The following is a 19337-nucleotide window of genomic DNA, read 5'->3' as shown; positions in this document are numbered from 1 at the left end:
TAACTTCTGGAGTCAGGTAACTGTGGACTGAAATGCTGGCTCTGACTTTTAATATTGTGTGACCCTGGTTTAACTCTCCTAGCTTTTTTCCTAATCTGAAAGTGAAACTAATAATAGAACCTGTGCCACATTAGTATGATACTTTCAAACTTTAATTTACCCAACAAAAACAAGACCAAAACTCCTGAAATCTGATAAATTTTTTGTAATAAGATCTACAATGTAGAGGATAGAGTCACGTGCTGTAACAGAAAGAGTCCTGGACCCAGGTATGCAAGTCAAACTACCTCTGGCACCTGTGGGCTTCAGTTCCTTCACCTGCAAAAGGAAGGAGTCAAAGCAAAAGATGTCTACAATCTTTCCAGCCCAAACATTCTTCAATCAATCTACTTCAATTGCTTCTCATGATCAGTCACAATAACTAGAGAAAGGTGTGACACAGATAACGAAAGCTAAACATTAAATGTGTTTACACAAACAAGATTATACATAACTTATACAAAATGTCAATTACTTTATATCATCTTAAACATTAGGGATCTGCTATATAGTTGCCTTCACACCTGGAGTTTCCCCTTCTGTTCATAATCTAAAAGCAATGCGTGTGATATAATATGCCTTCACCTTCAGAAAGCAGAAGGAAGCAGTAATTCTCGTATCATCAGTAGAGCTCCCATTATTAAATGCATACCTCTTACTGCACTGCAGAGGTGCAGTAACGAAAATCTATTCAAATTTGTACTTATTTTTATTTATACACAACTAGAGAAGCTTCAGTCTTCTTTCACAGTACCTCTTGAAAGAACAAAGCAGAATACATGCTATTTCAAAAAGATAGTACAGGGGGAATGTACGGAATCCTTAATATTTTTTCAAGCAATGAAAGAATAAAGAACATTTTGGAGTGATATAAATGCAAAGCCAAGCCAATAAAAGTCCCCCTTCAGTGAGTTACCTCAAAAGAAAAAAAGGTTAGATATGTTTACATATTATAATATTAATCACAACATTTTAAGACCAAACATCGTAAGAAACACATTTTCATTGAAACACATTTGCATGGGATTATTTCCACTAAAGGGCATCCATTAACAGAAAAATTTTAACATGAAATAGTTCAAATAATGTATTCAAATACTTCACTAATGCCTGTCTCTCATGTTCATATTCATCAGTGAAGGACCTAATAGACTGAAGTCTTCTATCCACCTAAACGACAGAAAAGAACGTAATCTACCACTAATTCAATAGCTTTAGACACGTTTAAAAAGCATAAACTTGATGAATTGAGCATGGGTTTATTTCTGCTCCCTCAAACTCCACTAAAACTGTAGTAAAGGAATTTAATTTAAAAAAGCAAACACCAGGGCTTCCCTGGTGGCGCAGTGGTTGAGAGTCCACCTGCCGATGCGGTGGACACGGGTTCGTGCCCCTGTCTGGGAAGATCCCATATGCTGCGGAACGGCTGGGTCCGTGAGCCATGGCTGCTGAGCCTGTGCGTCCGGAGCCTGTGCTCCACAACAGGAGAGGCCACGACAGTGAGAGGCCCGTGTACCGCATTAAAAAAAAAAAAAAAAGGAAACACCAAAGGGGGTAAAAAAAAAAACAACCCATAAACCCACAAAGATGAAGAGAATGGAGGAGGAGACAAGAGAACAATCAAGAGATGTCAGCAAGAATGTATGAAAATGGATGGAGGAATGGTAATGGACTTAGCAAGACTGAATAAACTGAAATCTAAGCACCTACAGAGGGAAAAGGCAAGATGATATGCCTTTCAGAATCCAGGAGAAGTTCAGGAACTGGAGGCATCAAGTACCACATAAAGCAAGGATGAGGCAAGATACTGAAAACTGAAAGACTTGAAGCCAGTATAAGGAACAACTTGACTCCCGATCTTACTCACACCCTACCCATGCAAGTGACTCTCTCTTCCTGACCCCCCCAGATACAGAATCACAGTCCTTGGAGGAAATGAACCAGAGAGGTACCAAGCATGGATACCACAAAGCACAGCGGAGTGTCAGGGGAAGACACTAGACCAGTGCTGCCCAAAAGAGCTTTCTCTGATGATGGAAAAGTTCTATAACTGTGCTGTACAGTAGCCACTATCCACATGCGGCCTACTGAGCGTTTAAAACATGGCTAGTGCTACAGAGAAACTGGATTTTTTAATTGCATTTAATTTTAATTAATTTAAATTTAAATAGTAGCTATCTGATAGCTAATGGTAGCTACATATGGCTAGTAGCTACTATATTGGACAGCACAGTACTAGACCAAAAACAGAAAGACTGAGTGAAAGTTCACCTACTGGATGGTAGAACCTACCCTCTCCCCTGGCTCCCAGAAGGCTGACAACCAAGTTTATAGCATGCAGGTGGAAGAGTGGAAGATCTTCTCTGGAGACCCCGAGAAGTCTCGGAGAGACAATCTGTCTATTCTGACATCTGGAGGCCTCCCAGGGAAAACAACTAGATTAAATAAATCACGATGAAGGCCAGTCAGCAATACCTACTCCACAACATGCAGATCTTCTAACCTGCTCTTTAGAGGCCTGCTTTTAAATAAGGTTGCATAGCTAAATATCAGTAGGCATTTAAGCAAAGCCTCAACATGAAAAGAACACTGAAAACAGAAGGAGATCAAAAGAAAACTTCAAATAAACTAATACCTTTGGATTAAAAAATTACACCCATAAAACAAGAAAAGGATATGACAAAAATGGACATAATTAGAGCGTAAGTAAAAGTTCTTGGAAATTAAAAATAAGATCAAATAAAAAGTTCCATATAAGGATTAAAAGGAAATAGGTAAAAGGCCCAGAAGGAACAACAATGGGAGGATCAGTGAGAAAAAGAATAAGGAATTTAATCCAGGAGGTCCAACATCCCATTCATAGGGATTCCAGAAAAACACAGAACACAAAGACAAGAACATTATCAAAGAAACAACAGGGGAAATTTTCCTGAAGAATATAAAGCCTAGCACAATGAATGAGAAAAGACCAACACCAAGGCCAATCATTGAGAAATTTCAGAACATAAAGGGAGAAAGAAAAGATTCTAAAAGGTTTCAGAGAGAAATTATGAAGAAAAATGATACTGGACTTCACAGTAACACTGGGAGTTATAAAACAGTGGGGTAAGGCCCTCAGAATTTTGAGGAGAAAATTATTTCCAATCTGAAATTTTTATACCTCAAGTATCAATAAACTGTAAGGTAAGTTACAAGAATTCTGGAGGTTATATTTTACCAAAACAAGAGATTACACACACACACACACACACACACACACACACAAAAAGCAAGGAGGATGACAGCAGTGCACCAGGCATAGAAAGCAACCAGTTCAAAGTGCAGCCCAAGACTGCGTTCCAAGAAGTTTTTCAAGGGGGGAAAAGAAAATCAAACTACTAAAATTCTAATACATTAATGATAAGTATATTGGGAAGTTTCACAGACATATGAGGAAAAGCAGCAATAGATTCTCAGAAAACTAAGCATATTAAAGGAGAAAAAAAGGAAATGATAAATTCCAGGAACACCAAAAAGTTGTACAACAAAGGAAATAACACAGAAGTCAAATCATTGTGCTGTAGACCTTAAACTTATACAGTACTGTATGTCAACTATATGTCAATAAAACCTTAATAAAACACAAAACAAAGGAAATAATCGCATATGCCACTTGGCTTAGCAGTGGATAACACTTTATGTAGACATTACAATGTAAACATGGAATTTTGAATTAAACAAAACTTCTGATATAATATTGAGAAAATCAGGGAAGGGAAGAAGGCAGTGAGAGTGGCATGGGTGAGAGGAAGTATAAAAGGTAAATCCTCATCGACAGTAATGATAAATGAGGTTTAAATTGAGAACTCTGTAAATAGCAGTAAAAACATGTTATTTAGAAATATGAAGTAAATACTAGATGAGCTAAAGAGTTGAAAGCTTGCTTCTAGAAAGTGGGGAAAGACTGGAAGACAGACAGCTGTTTTTCTTTTAGTATTAGTTGGTGTTTTAAAACTATGTGCAAATACTATACCTATTTAAAACATCAATTATATTTTAAGAAAGTATTATCAGGTCCAGATAATTTTCAAAAATGGCCACAGTTCAAAATCTAAGCATACCTCCTGCAAATTTTGGTCTTCTTGAGTCCAAGAATTTAAAACATGTGCTCCAGAGTCACTCACAATGAAATTCACCTAATAGAGTTCAAAGAAATAATTAGTATTCAACTCCAAGTCTTCTCAATCACATCATATTTAAAACATTTATTTTATTATAAATACCTTTTAATATATTATATATAACATAAACATAAATAGAGAGTGCAGTCTCTAGCTCTGGTTTGCTGATTGATTCATTCATTCATTTTATAGTTACCGAATGCCTAGTACAGGCCAGGTGCTATTCTCAGCACTAGGGATATGGGAATACAGTGATGAATACAACAGTTCTGTTGCTCACAATGTGGGGAAAGCCAGGATTCTGAGGTGTGGTAAGACAGAGGGTAGTGCAGGGAGAATACAAACAAAAATAAATGAACAACATAATTTCAGAGAGTGATAAATGCTATGAAACAGAAGTTGTTTAGCTTCTTTAGGTTGGGTGATCAGAGAAGGGCTCTCTACAGAAGTGGCAATTGAGGGAAATCCAAAATGAGCAAAAGAAACCAGCCAGGGAAAGAGCTGGAGGTACAGAATTCCAGGTACAGCAAACAGCAAATGCAAAGGCCTCTAGGTGCACACCCTCAAAAGGGTGAAGGTCAGAGAGGTAGGAGATAAGGTCAGAAAAATAAGCAGTGGCCATATAACCTAGAGCATTGAAAGCTAAAAGAATGGATTTGCACTTTATTCTAAATTTTAAAGTAAAGGGACTTCCCTGGTGGCGCAGTGGTTAAGAATCCGCCTGCCAGTGCAGGAGACAAGGGTTCGATCCCTGGTCCGCGAAGACCCCACATGCTGCGGAGCAACTGAGCCCGTGTGCCACAACTACTGAGCCTTTGTGCCACAAATACTGAAGCCCGCATGCCTAGAGCCCATGCTTCACAACAAGAGAAGCCACCGCAATGAGAAGCTCACGCACGGCAACAAAGAGTAGCCCCTGCTTGCCACAACTAGAGAAAGCCCATGCGCAGCAAAGACCCAACACAGCCATAAATAAATAAATAAATAAATAAAAAGCATCCTAGTTCTTCCACTGTATCTGTCAAATTTCTTAAAAAAATTTTTTAAAGTAAAATGCAAACAAAATATATCAGGTAAGATGATAACAGTAAGGATACATTAGAAAATATATCAAATGAGGGCTATGTTCCCTTTGGGGAGGAGGGTGAGATTACTTCTTTCCCCTGGACTATATAATCTAAGTCATGATCTTTTTTCCTATTATCCATGTAATACTCATTTTGCCTCCCCAGTAAGTTTGATAAGCAGCCTTTTCTCCTAAGACTTACCTGACAGGAACATATTTTACTGGCCACTTTACTCACATTACCTCACTGAAATCTTACAACAATCATAGTTATGCTTACATGGGAGGAAACCGAGGCTTGGAGAGATGAAGCGAAATGATCAAGGTCACACTGCCGGTAGCTTAACGATGCCAGGACCTGAACCGAAACCTGTGTGCTAAACCACTACATTATGCTTCCTCTCATATATACTTTTTTACCTTACATGATACACAATTTACAGAGGGACTAAAACAATTTATATTTTAATTTGGAACATATCTGAATGTATAATATATATTAGCCTCTCTGTGTTCAGCCTTACTGTTACTGCTGTGCCTGTGCTGGTCTATGAACAGGCTAGGTCCCAACCTATGCTGCTCCAACTGAGACAGAAAGCAAAGCATCCACTTGTGGCTTAACCAAATGACTTTCCCCAAATAAAACAGTGGGGATTCTGAAAACGGAAGATAATTTTCACACTTGGAGTTTCTATCAATCTTCAATTTCTCTTCTTACTGATAAAAACAATTTCCCCTTAGCATTCTTAAGAGCATTCTTTACAATATGGCCAAATCCCGCAGCAATTTAGGACACTTCCACTAAAACTGTAAGCAGCCAGGTTCAAATTCTGGTTCTTCCTCTAACTAGCTACATGACTCAGGGCAAATTGCTTCTCTCTACCTCAGTTTCTGCATCTCCAACAAGGCAGTAATAAACAAGGCTGATATTCAGATGGAACATACCAACACATTCTGACAAAGTGCTTTCAGCCAACATCCCTTCTGCTTCGGCTGACAACAGTTCTCAGTGGTCAGTGTCTGTTCCATTCTGGTTTTATACACTTTGAATACTGTCCCAGTAATTACAGTAGCTACCTCATAGGACTGCTGTTAAGAGTTAAAGGAGTTAATATGAAGCACACGTTAAGTGCTCCATAATTGTTAGCTGTTATTATTGTTGTTGGCCCCAATTAAATACATGTATTAACCCCAAAGGGGAGTTCTATATACTACACTTTTAAAGTAGTAAATAAACAGTTGTAAGTCAAATCTAAAGCAAAGTCATACATAAAAAGTGTAAAAAGTAGTCAAGTACATCCCCCAAATCATGATTTTACTTGTACTTCACACTTACCAGCTTTTTGAAAGGAAATATATCATACATTATTCTACAATATTCCATGGAAGATTCTACTGAGCAAGTCCACAATGATTTAGATATAGGGGCCAAAGGGATGATTCCTTGGGTCCTATTCTTCACCAGCATATCAAACTCGACATGCTGTCTGCATGATTCTGCCATGTAAGGGCAGTGATCCACAACAAATACTGTTTTATGAGATTCAGAAAAAATCTTCATTTTGTTTTAACCTGTAAGGGATAAAATATATTAGCCAAACACCTTATACGTAACATTTAATATCTTAAATTATTTCTAACGAATGCCTCTTTTCCTCAAGATTTGATAGGGAACATGAATAATCAGTAGTCAAAGAAATTTATCGAACAAAGGACAAGATTTAATGAGGTCATGACCAGAAAGTAACAATTCAAGGGACGAGCTACACCATATTCACCTGTCATTCTACCAGACACAGGCAGATTACAATACATGCAGATATTTTTTGCTTTTGGAATGAACTTAAATTTGCCAGAAGAAAACATTTTTACAAATAATCGTATTGGTTTCCCTTACGTAATACCAAACAAAATAAACGACAAACACCCTTCAAACACACTTTTGATGATCCTTGCTAATTGACATCAATCAAATATAAACCCCTAAAGTAATATAAGTCAGCATTTGGGGGCTTCCCTCCAAAAAAATCTCAAGACTTCTGAAAAAGGGTGGGGATTGGGGAGAAAGAATGAACTGGAAAGAGTGACAACAAAAGGTAAGCTCAAAACATAACAAACATCTCCTACGATAACTGCATATCTGGTCTTCGCATTAGGATAAGGACCTCAAATTCACACTCTCCACCTTAGCTTCTGAAACACCACGGTAATTCATCATGTAGAACAGAAAAACTTAGGTGCTACCATCACATGGTGGGAAGGAGGAACTTTTGAAACTTTTTCTTGTAAGAACTCCCTTGCTTCGCTAATAAAATCTTACACTGAATAGACAATCCACATTCGAAAAGCACAGGGTAAACACAGCAGAAGTGTTCATTAAAACGAACCGACTTTTTACAATCCAGCTATTTTCTTCTCCTGCTTTCCAATGCATTTCCCCTTCATGCAAAACTCTTCTTTGAGAAACCTAGACACACTCTGCTGGAAACTGGGGTGGGGGGGGGAGTACAAGGTGAGTGGATAAGGAAGACCTCAGGATCGAGGTTCGCTTACTTTCGTGCCTGGTCCTGCAGTGAAAACGAACAGAGGCTATGCACCACAGCCTCTCTGGAAAAGGCTGCTGGCTGGGTGGGGAGGGTCAGCGCTCAGTCAGGAGTGTCTGGTACCAAAGACAGGGGACTATGCTTTCCCCGCTCATCTCCTAACACACCGGTCCTTCCCAGGCTTCCTAAATGCAGGAGCGCGCGCGCCTGCGCGTGAACACAAACACTCACACACTCGGACTGGCGCGTGCGCAAAGCACTCTTCTGCAGCCCCGCCAAGCTGCCCTTCCCCCTCTGCGGGCCAGACGCCCAGGTCTCTAACAGGAAGAGGGCGGAGCCAAGAAAAAAATGCCTCCGACCCTCAAGATTTTCTACCCCCTAATTTTCCAGTCACCCATTGGGAAAATTGATCCGGGCGACCTGAGAGCGTCCCCAACAGCGAAGTACCAACCACAGCACCGGCTAACGGTGCTACGGTCCCCTAAGCGCAAGGCCCGCCCACCAGATCTCCCCTTCTCAGCCTCTCCACCCAGGCCCGTTTCCCCTAGCAAAATTCGCGAGACTTTGCGAGAGGCCGAGAGAAAGCTTGAGCGTGGATTAGTGGGGAGGCCCGCCCCTAACTCTCGCGCATGTCAGCTAGAGGCCTCAAAAAAAATCGCTGGGCTCTGCCCCCACGGTTACGCGAGGAAGGAAATCTCGCGAGCTTGAAGCGCTCTGAGAGCGCTGGTCGGAGGCGGTGAACGGAGGTTTTCCGTTGGCAAGTGATGGGGCTGAGCCCCTCTGTTTCCCCCAGGACGCCCCTGCACTGCCTCTGCTTGGTTCTGCGTCTGCTCGCTGAAGAAGCTGAACAGGCAAGAGGAGTCTCTTTCCCTGGGTGCATAGGTCCCCGTTGGCCGAGGCTTGAGTCCTAACCGCCACAGCTGACGGCTGCGAGGGATTGAGACCAGAGTAAGTGGAATCAATCCAGGGACCAGAGCGGGCATAGGGAGTCGGAAGCTTCCTTCCCCGATGGTGATTTGCACCACCTCTTGAACTACCGGCTGCCAGTTACTGGGCGCGGTACTTCCTCTCCTTGTTCAGCTCTGAGCACCTCTTTCCGGAACTGAGGTGCGGAAAGTTCGATGAAAAGCCTTGGCCCTAACCCTGTGGACACACCTTCCCTCTCTTTCCTGCCTAACCCACCTGGGAGCTCACCGTTTGTGGGGCGGGGTTGGGGGGTGGTCGGCAGGGATGCAAAAGGGGTTCTTTTCAGTTTTCAATTTACCTCTTTGCATATGACATGGAGAACCATTCCCTCTTTCTTGAAACTGCCCTCCAAGAAATATTACTCTTTTCCTGGTACTCTTCACGGATAACCATACTGTCTGGAAACTGCCCTCTGAAGAATCCTACTCTTTTCTTGGTTTTCTTCCTGCCTTTTTTATGTATCCCATCTCAGATAATGGTACCGGTGTCCATCCTGCTGTCCAAACTAGGAACCTAAGGCTCATCCTTGACTGTGTATTTCCACTTACACTGCACGATGCTATTTCTTTTTCTTTCACCAGATGATTTCTCCACCATCATCCTTCCCTAGAGTTACCATTCTGAAATACAAATCTGTTCATAGCAATACTTTCTTTAAGCTTTTTGAATAACCGTATTGCTGACAGAATTAAGTCCTAATTGTTAAGCATATCACTTAGGACCTTATACTGTCTGTTCCAATACATTCCATTCTACCTTTTCTGTCTTATTTTGCCTCTCCTCCAAATACTTCAATACCCAGTCATGCCAGACTGCTGGATGTTTCTCCAAACATGGAAGCACTTTCACAATTCTGTGCCTTTGTATGTGTTGTACCATCTGTCTTGAATGCTTACTCTTCCTTATTTTTTTTAAACCAACTTTCAAGATCCAATTCATAGACCATTGTCTTCTCAGGCTCCCACAGATGATATTGATAGTACCACGGTGTTCCCAAAGCACTTGAGACGGTACTTCTGCAGTATTCCTTAGGTTGTATAACATTATTTGTTCCACTATCTGTCTCTTGCGCTAATTTGAACTTGAGCCTGGGATCACGTCTTATTCATCTTTGTAACAAAAGTTAGACCAATGCTTGGCACATAGCAGGTTAGTTATAGTTCTGAAGATTCACCATAGGAGTAGGAATCCTTAGCATCCTTAAAAGTGTAGAATTTTAGAGCCAGAGGAACCTTGTATATTAGCTTAAAGAACCCTGACCTGTTTTGAATATGAGGAACCCTGTACCACCAATACACAAGTAATTGTACTTTTAGTATCTGTTAGTTGAGATTGTGCATAGTGGCAAAAAGACTATTATGCTTTTAAATGCTTTTGTATTTTATTATTACTAGTCTCTATTAAAAATAGTGGGCTATTTATGTGAGAGAAGTACTTAGACTACAGACCATGCTTGGTATATGTACATCCATGCAGCCCTTCCAATGATTCCTTGCCCATAGGTTAGAAATAACTGGTTTAGATTAAGTTAGATCCTTCTTGAATTGTCATACCTGTTTGAACATACAGGTGTATGCAACTTATATTTAGCCACAATTCCAAGGTAACGTATAATTAAAAAAAGAAATTCTCCTGTGTCCTTACTTTCAGATTGTTTCTTATAACTTTAAAAATTCATTTTCTTCATAAAGCACCTTCATAAAACTCCAAACGTGTTCATTCCATCATTTTCAAGGACAGTGAAAATTTTTTGTGCTTTCAGATACAGTGCTATGTCTGTATAAGATGCTTTTTAAAAATATGTAATTTATAATTTACATGTTTTCTTTCTTGATCTCTTTATAAGTTTCTAAGAGAGCCATAACTAGGACTTTTTATATTTCCATATGTGTCAGTTAGTATTATCTACTAATTAACTTTAGAGGCACCTGCCTGAACAATAAAATTTTTAAACTAGATTGTTGACATTGATAGACACATCTGTGGTATGTCAGCGGTCACAGTATTTCTGTGTAGTTCCAGGTATAGGGTAATGGATTTGTGGATAAAGGGGAAAGAAGAGTGGTTTGAATTTCTTTAAATTTTTCTTAACCAAAATCTAAAACTAACAGCTGGCAGTTTCTGTCTTGGGTGGGTGGTGGTTTCTCTTTTATCAGCAGCACAATGTTCTGAACCCTCTGCCAGGAGTCTGACTGCGAATGTCTTTGGGCGGTAAAGTGGGTGAGAATGTGGCTAATGTGGAGGGCGGGGAACTGCTTTAAAAAATTTTACCTGTAATATGAACCTACCTATAGAAGATAATGTAAGTAAGTACACTAGTTAAGTGTGACTAGTTAAGACATGCTCTCTAAAAATAGATAAAATTGAGAATATCTTTTTTTTTTTTAACTGGAGTCTTTTAAATTTAAAACTTGTTAGAGAATGTGGAAAACAATCTTCCTCCCACTCCAGTTACCAGCCAAACAGTGCAGGGGGAAAAGCACAATGGTTTTCAAAAAAGGTGGCAAAGTAAAGGCATATTATAAAATATTTTAAACTTTTCTGTGGTTTTACATACAGGAAATGAACATGCAGATTCACAGAAACTTTGTGTCACTGTTTTTCTGAAATGCTAATAAAGGTATGCTTTTAATTACCTGCTATTTATAATTCCTTTCCCTGAACAGGTATGTTTTTATAGTTACAAAAGAAATTACAAATATAGTTCATTTTGATAGTGGTATTTCATTATGCAATGTAGAGAATGTTTTTTAAAGTGGATGTTAATTCTAGTTTCAGAAAGTCTAATTGGTCTCCTTAAAAAACAAAATTCAACTGAGTAAACTTTAAAAATCTTATTGGCTTTGTTCAGCGACTCATGAATCAGGCTGCATCCCATCTAGCAGAAAGGAGTTCCAAGGAGCTGTACAAAATGAAAGACTTTTATAGGAGAAGGGACAAGGAAGTTATACTAACAAAAAGCAGATTGGTTGGGACAAGGTCACTTTCCTTTAGGGGACGGCAGGGGTCTGTCAGACAAATTACCTCACAGTGATTCCTGATCGACAGATTTAGGGTTCTATTTCTGGAAGAGGCCAAAACTGTAAGTTAAGTCTTGGTTTGGTGATGTGGGGCTTAGCATAAGTGACATGGCATTTGGGGGCCTGTTTTCTTGTTTTTAACAGTCTTATAATTAACTGTGATGGCTGGTTAAAATAGGTACTAGGCTTTTATTGGTTATGCAGAAAAATATTAAATATTTGTTATTTTTTCATCTTCATTTACACTTCCATTTATTTTCTATTGCTGGTTTGAAATGCAATTTATATAATACTTTGGAAGTCTCATCGGTCGAGTAGGGCAAGGAATTTGCTTTGTTTTTCCACCCAGGAGACCAGGATAGTCTTTATATAGGTAAAAGCAAACAGGGCCCTGGAGAGCCATCATGGCTCATGAATATCCACTAGACTGGGGGTCAGAAGTGCTATTTCTGGTACTAGCTTGGCTCCTTCCTTGCTACATGGTGCTGTCAGTCAGCTCCTTACCTTTGAAATCCTGAGTCTGTTTCCTCATTGGTAAAATGGAAATAACAGTTATCCCAATGAGCAAGATTCAGTGTAAGGTTGTATTACTCAGGCTCAGAAAGCTACCAACAGTTGGAATTAATTAAAATTATTACCTAGCAGTTTGATTTTACTCTGGAGTGCTGTAGAAGTCCATTTAGATTGAATTAGGTTGGAGAAAAGGCTAACACACTTTTGAAGAAGGAAAAGATGACTTGCCATATCAGATAGCAAGCGTTATTTTACAACTGTAACAGTTGAGGCAGCATATTGATGTAAAGATAGATAATAGATACAAAGGTAGTATAGAGAGCTCAGAAACATACCCATACATTTATTGAAAAAACATACAACAGGTGTGGCATTACAATTCAGTGGGGGAAGAACGTACTATCCAATAAATGGGAACTGGCGCAACTAGTTGTCCACATGAGAAAAGGAAAATATAATTAGATATCTTCCTTATACCACGCATGCAAATAAACAGCAGATGAATTAAAGACAAAGGCAAAACCCTGGGGACAGATCTTTTTTTTTAAGTTTTAAAATTAATGTATTATGCCCTTTTTTGCAATATAGTTCTATTCATTTTAACATGTGTACAGATTCCACCGCAATCAGGATACAGAACTATCCATTATTTCAGAATACTCTCTTGTGCCACACCCTTCTCCCCCACCCCCGTGCCCACTCCCACTCCCAGCTCCTGACAACCACTGATCTCTTTTGTACCCTCTTATCTACCGCTGTGGTTTTGTCCTTTGGGCAGTGCCAGGTAAATGGAAGCAGTATGTAACCTTTGAGATTGTCTTCTTTCACTCAGTCAGCATAATATTTTTGAGATTCACCTATGTTGTTGCCTTATCAGTGCTTTATTCAGTATTATTGCTGAGTAGTATCTCATTGTGTGGATGGTATGTACTGCAGTTTGTTTATCCACTCATTTCTCTACAGTAAATACCCAGAATTGGTATTCGTGGGTCATATGGTAGAATACATTTAACTTTTCAGAAACTGCTAAACCATTTTCCAAAATAACCATGTTATTTTGCATTCTCACCAGCACTGTGTGAGAGTTCCGTGCCAGCACTTGGTATGTCAGTACTTTCTATTTTATCCATTTTAATAGGGGTGTAGTGGAGCTCATCATGGATTTAATTGCTTTTCTTTAATGGCTAATGATGTTGAATATGTTTTCATGTGCCTTTTTTGCCATCCATATATTTTTTTGGTTAAGTGTTAAAGTCTTTTGCTCATTTTTAAAAATTAGATTATTACCTTATTGTTAGTTTTGAGAGGTTTTTATGTATTCTGAATACAAGTCCTGTGTCAGATATGTGATTTGTATCTTCTCCTAGTCTATAGCTTGTCTTTTCAGACTGTCTTAACAGTGTTTCCCAGAGCAAAAGTTTCTAATTTTGATGACGTCCAGTTTATTGAATTTTCCTTTTTTGAATCAAGCTTTTGGTATCATGTCTAAAAAGTGTTTGCTTAACCCCAGGTCACAAAGATTTTCTCTTGTTTTTTCTTCTAGAAGCGTTACCATTTTTCGTTTTACATTTAGAGCTATGGTCCATTTGGAGTTAATTTTTGTGAAAATTGTAAGAATTACTTAACATGTTGGCATGCAGATGTCCAGTCTCCCAGCACCATTTGCTGAAAAGGCTATCCTTTCTCCTTTGACTTGCCTTTACACCTTCTTCAAAAATCAGTTGGTCGTGTTTCTGTGGGCTTATTTCTGGACTCTGTTCTGTTTTATCTGACTGGCTCTGCCAATACCATGCCATCTTAATTGCTATAGCTTTATAGTAAGTCTTAAAATTTAGAAGTGTGATTTCTCCAATTTTGTTTTCAAAATTATTTTGACTATTTGGTTGAATTTGCCATTGAAACCACTTGAGTCTAGAGATTTTTGGCAGAAGATTTTTAACTACGAATGTTTTTAATAGTTGTAGGACTATAGAATAGTTACAGGTATTTAATAGTTATAGCTATAATAATTATTACTAATAGTTGCATCTTGTATGACTTTATGTAGTTTGTGGTTTTTGAAGAATTTGTCCATTTCATCCAATTCATGTGTATGAAATTTATTATTGTATTCACTTATCCTATTAATGAATTAGGAGTCTGCAGTGATATCCCTTCTTTCATTCCTGACATTGGTAATCTATGTCTTCTCTCTTTTTTTTCTTGGTGAGTTACGCTAGAGGTTTATCAACTTTTTTTGCTTTTTCAAAGAACTAGTTTTTGGTTCCATTGTTTTTTTTTCTGTTGTTTTCCTGTTTTCAATTTCATTAATTTCTCCTCTTGTATTATTTCCTTCTTTCTGTTTACTGTGTGTTTATTTTGCTTTTCTTTTCCTTATTTCATGAGGTTGAGGCTTAGATAGTTGATTTAATATCTTTCTAGTTTTCTTATATAAGCATTTAGTGTATGAATTTCCTGCTTTACATGCATGCCAAAATTTTGATATCTTGTACTTAGATCAAAATATTTTCTAATTTCCAAAAAAACTTTCTTTTTGTCTCATGGATTACTTATGTGTGTTGTTTAATTTCCAAACATTTAGAGATTTTCTTGTTGTCTCTTCGTTATTTATTTTAGTTTAATTCCATTATGTTCAGAGAACATAATTTGTATGACTGCAGTTCTTTTAAATTTGTTAAGGTTTGTTTTTTGATCCAGGATATACTCTATCCTAGTGAATGTCCCATGTGTACTTAAAAATAATGTGTATTCTGCTGTTGTTGGTTATAGTGTTTTATAAATATCAATTCAGTCTACTTAGTTGACGGAGTTTGTTCATTTCTTCTATATCGTTGCTGATTTTCTCTGTACTAGTTCCATCAGTTACTGAGAAAGAAGTGTTGAAGATTTCAGCAGTAAGTGAGGGTATGTCTATTTATTTTTTTCAGTTTTTATTTGATTTTGTAGCTCGCTAGTTAGGTACATATACATTTAGGATTCTTATGTGTTCTTGGTGAGTTGGCCCTTTTATCAACTATGTATTGCCCCTCTTTTATCCCTGGTAATTTTCTTTTCTCTGAAGTCTAATTCATGTAGTATATTTTTTAAAATAAATTTATTTTTTTATTTTTGGCTGCGTTGGGTCTTTGTTGCTGTGCGTGGGTTTTCTCTAGCTGCAGTGAGCGGGGGCTACTTTTAGTTGCGGTGTGTGGACTTCTCTTGTGTAGCACGGGCGCTAGGTGTGCGGGCTTCAGTAGTTGTGGCATGCAGGCTCAGTAGTTGTGGCTCGTGGGCTCTAGAGCCCAGGCTCAGTAGTTGTGGCGCATGGGCTTAGTTGCTCTGCAGCATGTGGGATCTTCCCGGACCAGGGCTTGAACCTGTGTCCCCTGCGTTGGCAGGTGGATTCTTAACCATTGCGCCACCAGGGAAGTCCCTCATCTAGTATTAATATAGCCACCAGCTCTCTTTTTTAAATATAATACCTTTTTTGAGATACAATTTCACATACCATAATATTCCATCATTTAATGTGTACAATTTGATGGTTTTTTTGTATATTCACAGAGTTGTGCAACCAGCACCACAATCGATTTTAGAATATTTTCTTCACTCCAAAAAGCTATGCCCATTAAGTCACTACCCATTCCCCTTATCTTCCCCCTCTCCCTTTGACCCTAGACAAATCACTAATCTACTTTCTGCCTATATGAATGTGCATCTTGTGGACATTTCATGTAAATGGAATCAAAATATGTGCTTTGTGACCAGCTTCTTTCACTTAGCATAATTTTTCAAGTTTCATCCATTTTGTAGCTTATGTCAGTACATCATTCCTCTTTTTTGGGGGTCAAAAAATATTCACTGTATCACATTTTATTTATTCATTTTTCAGTTGTTGGACATTTGGGCTATTTCTACTTTGGAGCTATTATGAATAGTGTTGCTATGAACATTCATGTACAAATTTTCTGCAAGGACATGTTTTCATTTTCTTGGTGTGTACCTAGGAGGAGAATTGCTAGATCATGTGTTTAACCTTTTGAGGAACTGCCAGACTGGTTTCCAAAGTGGCTGCACCATTTTACATTCCAACCAGCAGTCCATGAAAGCTCCAAATTCTCTACATCCTAGCCAACACTTAACTATCTTCTTTATTATATAGCCAGCCTAGTAGATATGAAGTAGAATCTTGTTATTTTGATTTGCAGTTCCCTGATGGCTAATCATGTTGAGCACCTTTTCATGTACTTATTATTAGTACACTGGCTTTCTTTTGATTGGTGTTTATATAGTGTGTCTCTTTCCATCCTTTTACTTTTAACTTACCTATATCATATTTAAAGTGAGTTTCATGTAGACAACATATAATTAGGTCCTGTTTTAAATCCTAATTAAAGAGTTAGATTATCAGACTGCGTGTTCTAATGTGTTTAGAACATTTATATTTAGTGTAGTTATTAATATATTTGTATTTAGATCCACCATCTTATTTGTTTTCTGTTTGTACCCTCAGTGTTTTGTTCCTTCCTTTCCCCTTTTTTCCTTCTTTTGGGTTATTAAAACTTTTTATTCATTTTAATTCATCTGTTATGATTTTAAGTCTTATCTCCATACTGCTTTTTTTAGGGATTTCTCTAGTATTACAACATATATGTTTGTTTACAATTGACATTTTATCATTTCAAGTGAGATGTTGAAACATTATAGTATAGGTCCATTTACCCTCCCCGTTTATGTTATAGTTATATATTACATCTACATAAATTGAAAATTCCATCACAAAAGTTATAGCTTTTGTTTTCAAATATCAGACATTTTAAAGCACTCAAAAAGAGAATAGTCTATTCTCTTTTTCAAGATATTTATGATTTCTCTTGCTCTTCCTTTATTCCTGATACTCTAAGTTTCCTTCTGCTATCATTTTGCTTCCCTCTGAAGAATTTCCTTTAGAACAAATCTACTAGAAGTGGATTCTCTTCTTCTTCATCTGAGAATGATTTTTATTTTACCTTCATATATGCAGGGTATTTTCACTGGATATAGAATTATGGGTTGAGTGTTCCATTCTTCAGCACTTTTAACTGGCTTTCCTGATTTCTTTTTTTTTTTTAGATGTTGGGGGTAGGAGTTTATTAATTAATTAATTTATTTTTGCTGTGTTGGGTCTTCATTTCTGTGCGAGGGCTTTCTCTAGTTGTGGCAAGTGGGGGCCACTCTTCATCACGGTGCGCGGGCCTCTCACTATCGCGGCCTCTTTTGTTGCGGAGCACAGGCTCCAAGACGCGCAGGCTTGGTAGTTGTGGCTCACGGGCCTAGTTGCTCCGCGGCATGTGGGATCCTCCCAGACCAGGGCTCAAACCCATGTCCCCTGCATTAGCAGGCAGATTCTCAACCACTGCGCCACGAGGGAAGCCCCAGCCTTCCTGATTTCTGATGAGAAATCTATAGTCATTCAAAATGTTGGTTGTCTGTAAGTAATATGTTATTTTTCTCTGGCTGCTTTCAGGATTTTTCTTTGTCTTTCATTTTCAGAAATTTGATTATGATGTGTCTGAGCTTGGACCTTCTTGGATTTATCCTGTTTTGGGCTTGCTGAGGACTGAGAATGATACAAGCAGAAAGATTTCTGAGAAAGAGGCAAAGTGTTGCATAATTTAAATTCATGAATAACTGATCCAGTTAAATGTTTCTATTTTACCTGATTGACAAGGTAGAATATTCTTGGAAGGACACAAAATATAATAGTATATTAACCATTGTGAGTATTATGGCTTTTCAGTAGGGGACTTTTAAAATCTATACGTAACAAAAATAAATATGCTATTATTAATACATTGCTCATATATTTAGGAATGTTATGTAGTCCTAAACCATAGAGAGAGGCAACCCCATAAAATCCACTTGGAGATGTTCAAAACGTCCTTTAGGAATGGTTTTAGTCCTCGCTTCACCTTTACAGTTTTTCCGGATACATTTATTTACAAATAAGGTGTGTACTGGACCATATCCTCTGCCATCCAAGCAATTTTCCCATCAGTGTTTAATATTGTGGCTAATCTTTTTCTACTGCAATGAGTTAGTGTTCATTCAGGGTTTTGTCTGGTACTATCAGGTAGCCATCCTGATTATGTCAGCTCTTATACTCATGGGTTTTATAACCTGATCATCCCATGTTTCTTTCTGGAATTTGGAAGGCCAGATTTTGTGTGTCTGTGATGGAATCTTTGACTTCTCCGTGGATTTCTTATGATTTTATTGTTTTACATGAAACCCTTGCATAGGACTTTTAGTAAAAGTAATGTTTTTATAACTATGTACTTTAAAGTAGTTCGATAGTATCTGTAATATACGATACTAGCTTTAGAATCTTTTTTTTTTTTTACTGTGCATCTCTACCTTATTATTTTAGGTAGCATCAAGCCATCAAGTAGTTAATGTATTTGTTGTTTTTTAAAGGATATCGGAGGAACTTCCTTGCAGCATTTAAAAAAGTGAATTATTCCAAAAACAACTCAGCTACTAGTGTATGTATTTACTCTTTCATTTTAACGAGTTGCTCTATCTTAGAAGGCCACAGTTAAGTCATTTGATCAGTTTGGCTTCTGGTAAGAAATTGAATTTTATCAGCATGACTGAAGTGCCTGTTATGTATCAAGCCTGATGCACGTCACTTTTCATGTTTGATGTAAAACCCATTAACAAACAGTAAAGTCGGGATTTGGTGCTAGAGAGTTCAAAGTCTTTGCTTTGGGCTTGGACACTCCGTGAATTTTGGGAACACAGTCACGAGATTTTCTTCCAGTAGGCATGATTGTTGGAGTAAGAGTTTTGTACCAGAAGATGGTAATATGAAGCGGAGAAAGTAACAACATTTCATAATTATTCCACTAGTAGATGATTTAGGGTGCTTTCATTTAGCAGTTGGGATTTACTACATATGGGAACATTAGGTATAAAGACCTAGTATAAACTCTGAAGGTGCTTTGACTAATTTAGTTGAGGCCTGTGATTGAGGCAAGGAGGGTGAGCCTTAGCTACTGAATCAAAGCTT

At 38.1% G+C, this 19337-nt stretch overlaps 2 protein-coding genes across 19 annotated transcripts in view; one reads left to right on the top strand and one right to left on the bottom strand.

Moving 5' to 3' along the window:
- The window catches only part of INTS13 (integrator complex subunit 13), a 32852-nt gene extending 24502 nt beyond the window's left edge, over nucleotides 1–8350 (bottom strand). Inside the window, exons 1-3 of one of the 6 annotated variants that reach the window (XM_073788927.1) lie at nucleotides 7819–8350; nucleotides 6602–6837; nucleotides 4140–4214 (exon numbers count right to left, since the gene is read on the bottom strand). In XM_073788927.1, coding sequence (XP_073645028.1) covers nucleotides 4140–4214; nucleotides 6602–6826 — 300 coding nt within the window. In that variant the 5' untranslated portion in view covers nucleotides 6827–6837; nucleotides 7819–8350. Of the gene's footprint in view, nucleotides 1–287; nucleotides 441–4139; nucleotides 4215–6601; nucleotides 6838–7818 lie in introns of those variants that run through there. The other 5 variants (XM_073788925.1, XM_073788926.1, XM_019936194.2 and 2 more) reach the window with 5 other exon arrangements.
- A 158-nt stretch (nucleotides 8351–8508) lies between these two features.
- The window catches only part of FGFR1OP2 (FGFR1 oncogene partner 2), a 32776-nt gene continuing 21947 nt past the window's right edge, over nucleotides 8509–19337 (top strand). For 2 of the 13 annotated variants that reach the window (XM_019936216.3, XM_073788929.1), the window contains exon 1: nucleotides 8510–8756. The gene's annotated coding sequence lies outside the window, so the exon portion shown is untranslated. Of the gene's footprint in view, nucleotides 8757–11333; nucleotides 11395–12020; nucleotides 13410–15160; nucleotides 15212–17818; nucleotides 18045–18742; nucleotides 18811–19337 lie in introns of those variants that run through there. The other 11 variants (XM_019936263.3, XM_019936253.3, XM_073788932.1 and 8 more) reach the window with 10 other exon arrangements.

Source organism: Tursiops truncatus, chromosome 11 (assembly GCF_011762595.2).
Source record: "Tursiops truncatus isolate mTurTru1 chromosome 11, mTurTru1.mat.Y, whole genome shotgun sequence".
NCBI classification, from domain to species: Eukaryota; Metazoa; Chordata; class Mammalia; order Artiodactyla; family Delphinidae; genus Tursiops; species Tursiops truncatus.
The sequence above is the reverse complement of the archived record's forward strand: the minus strand, read 5'-3'. Positions and strand labels throughout refer to the sequence as shown.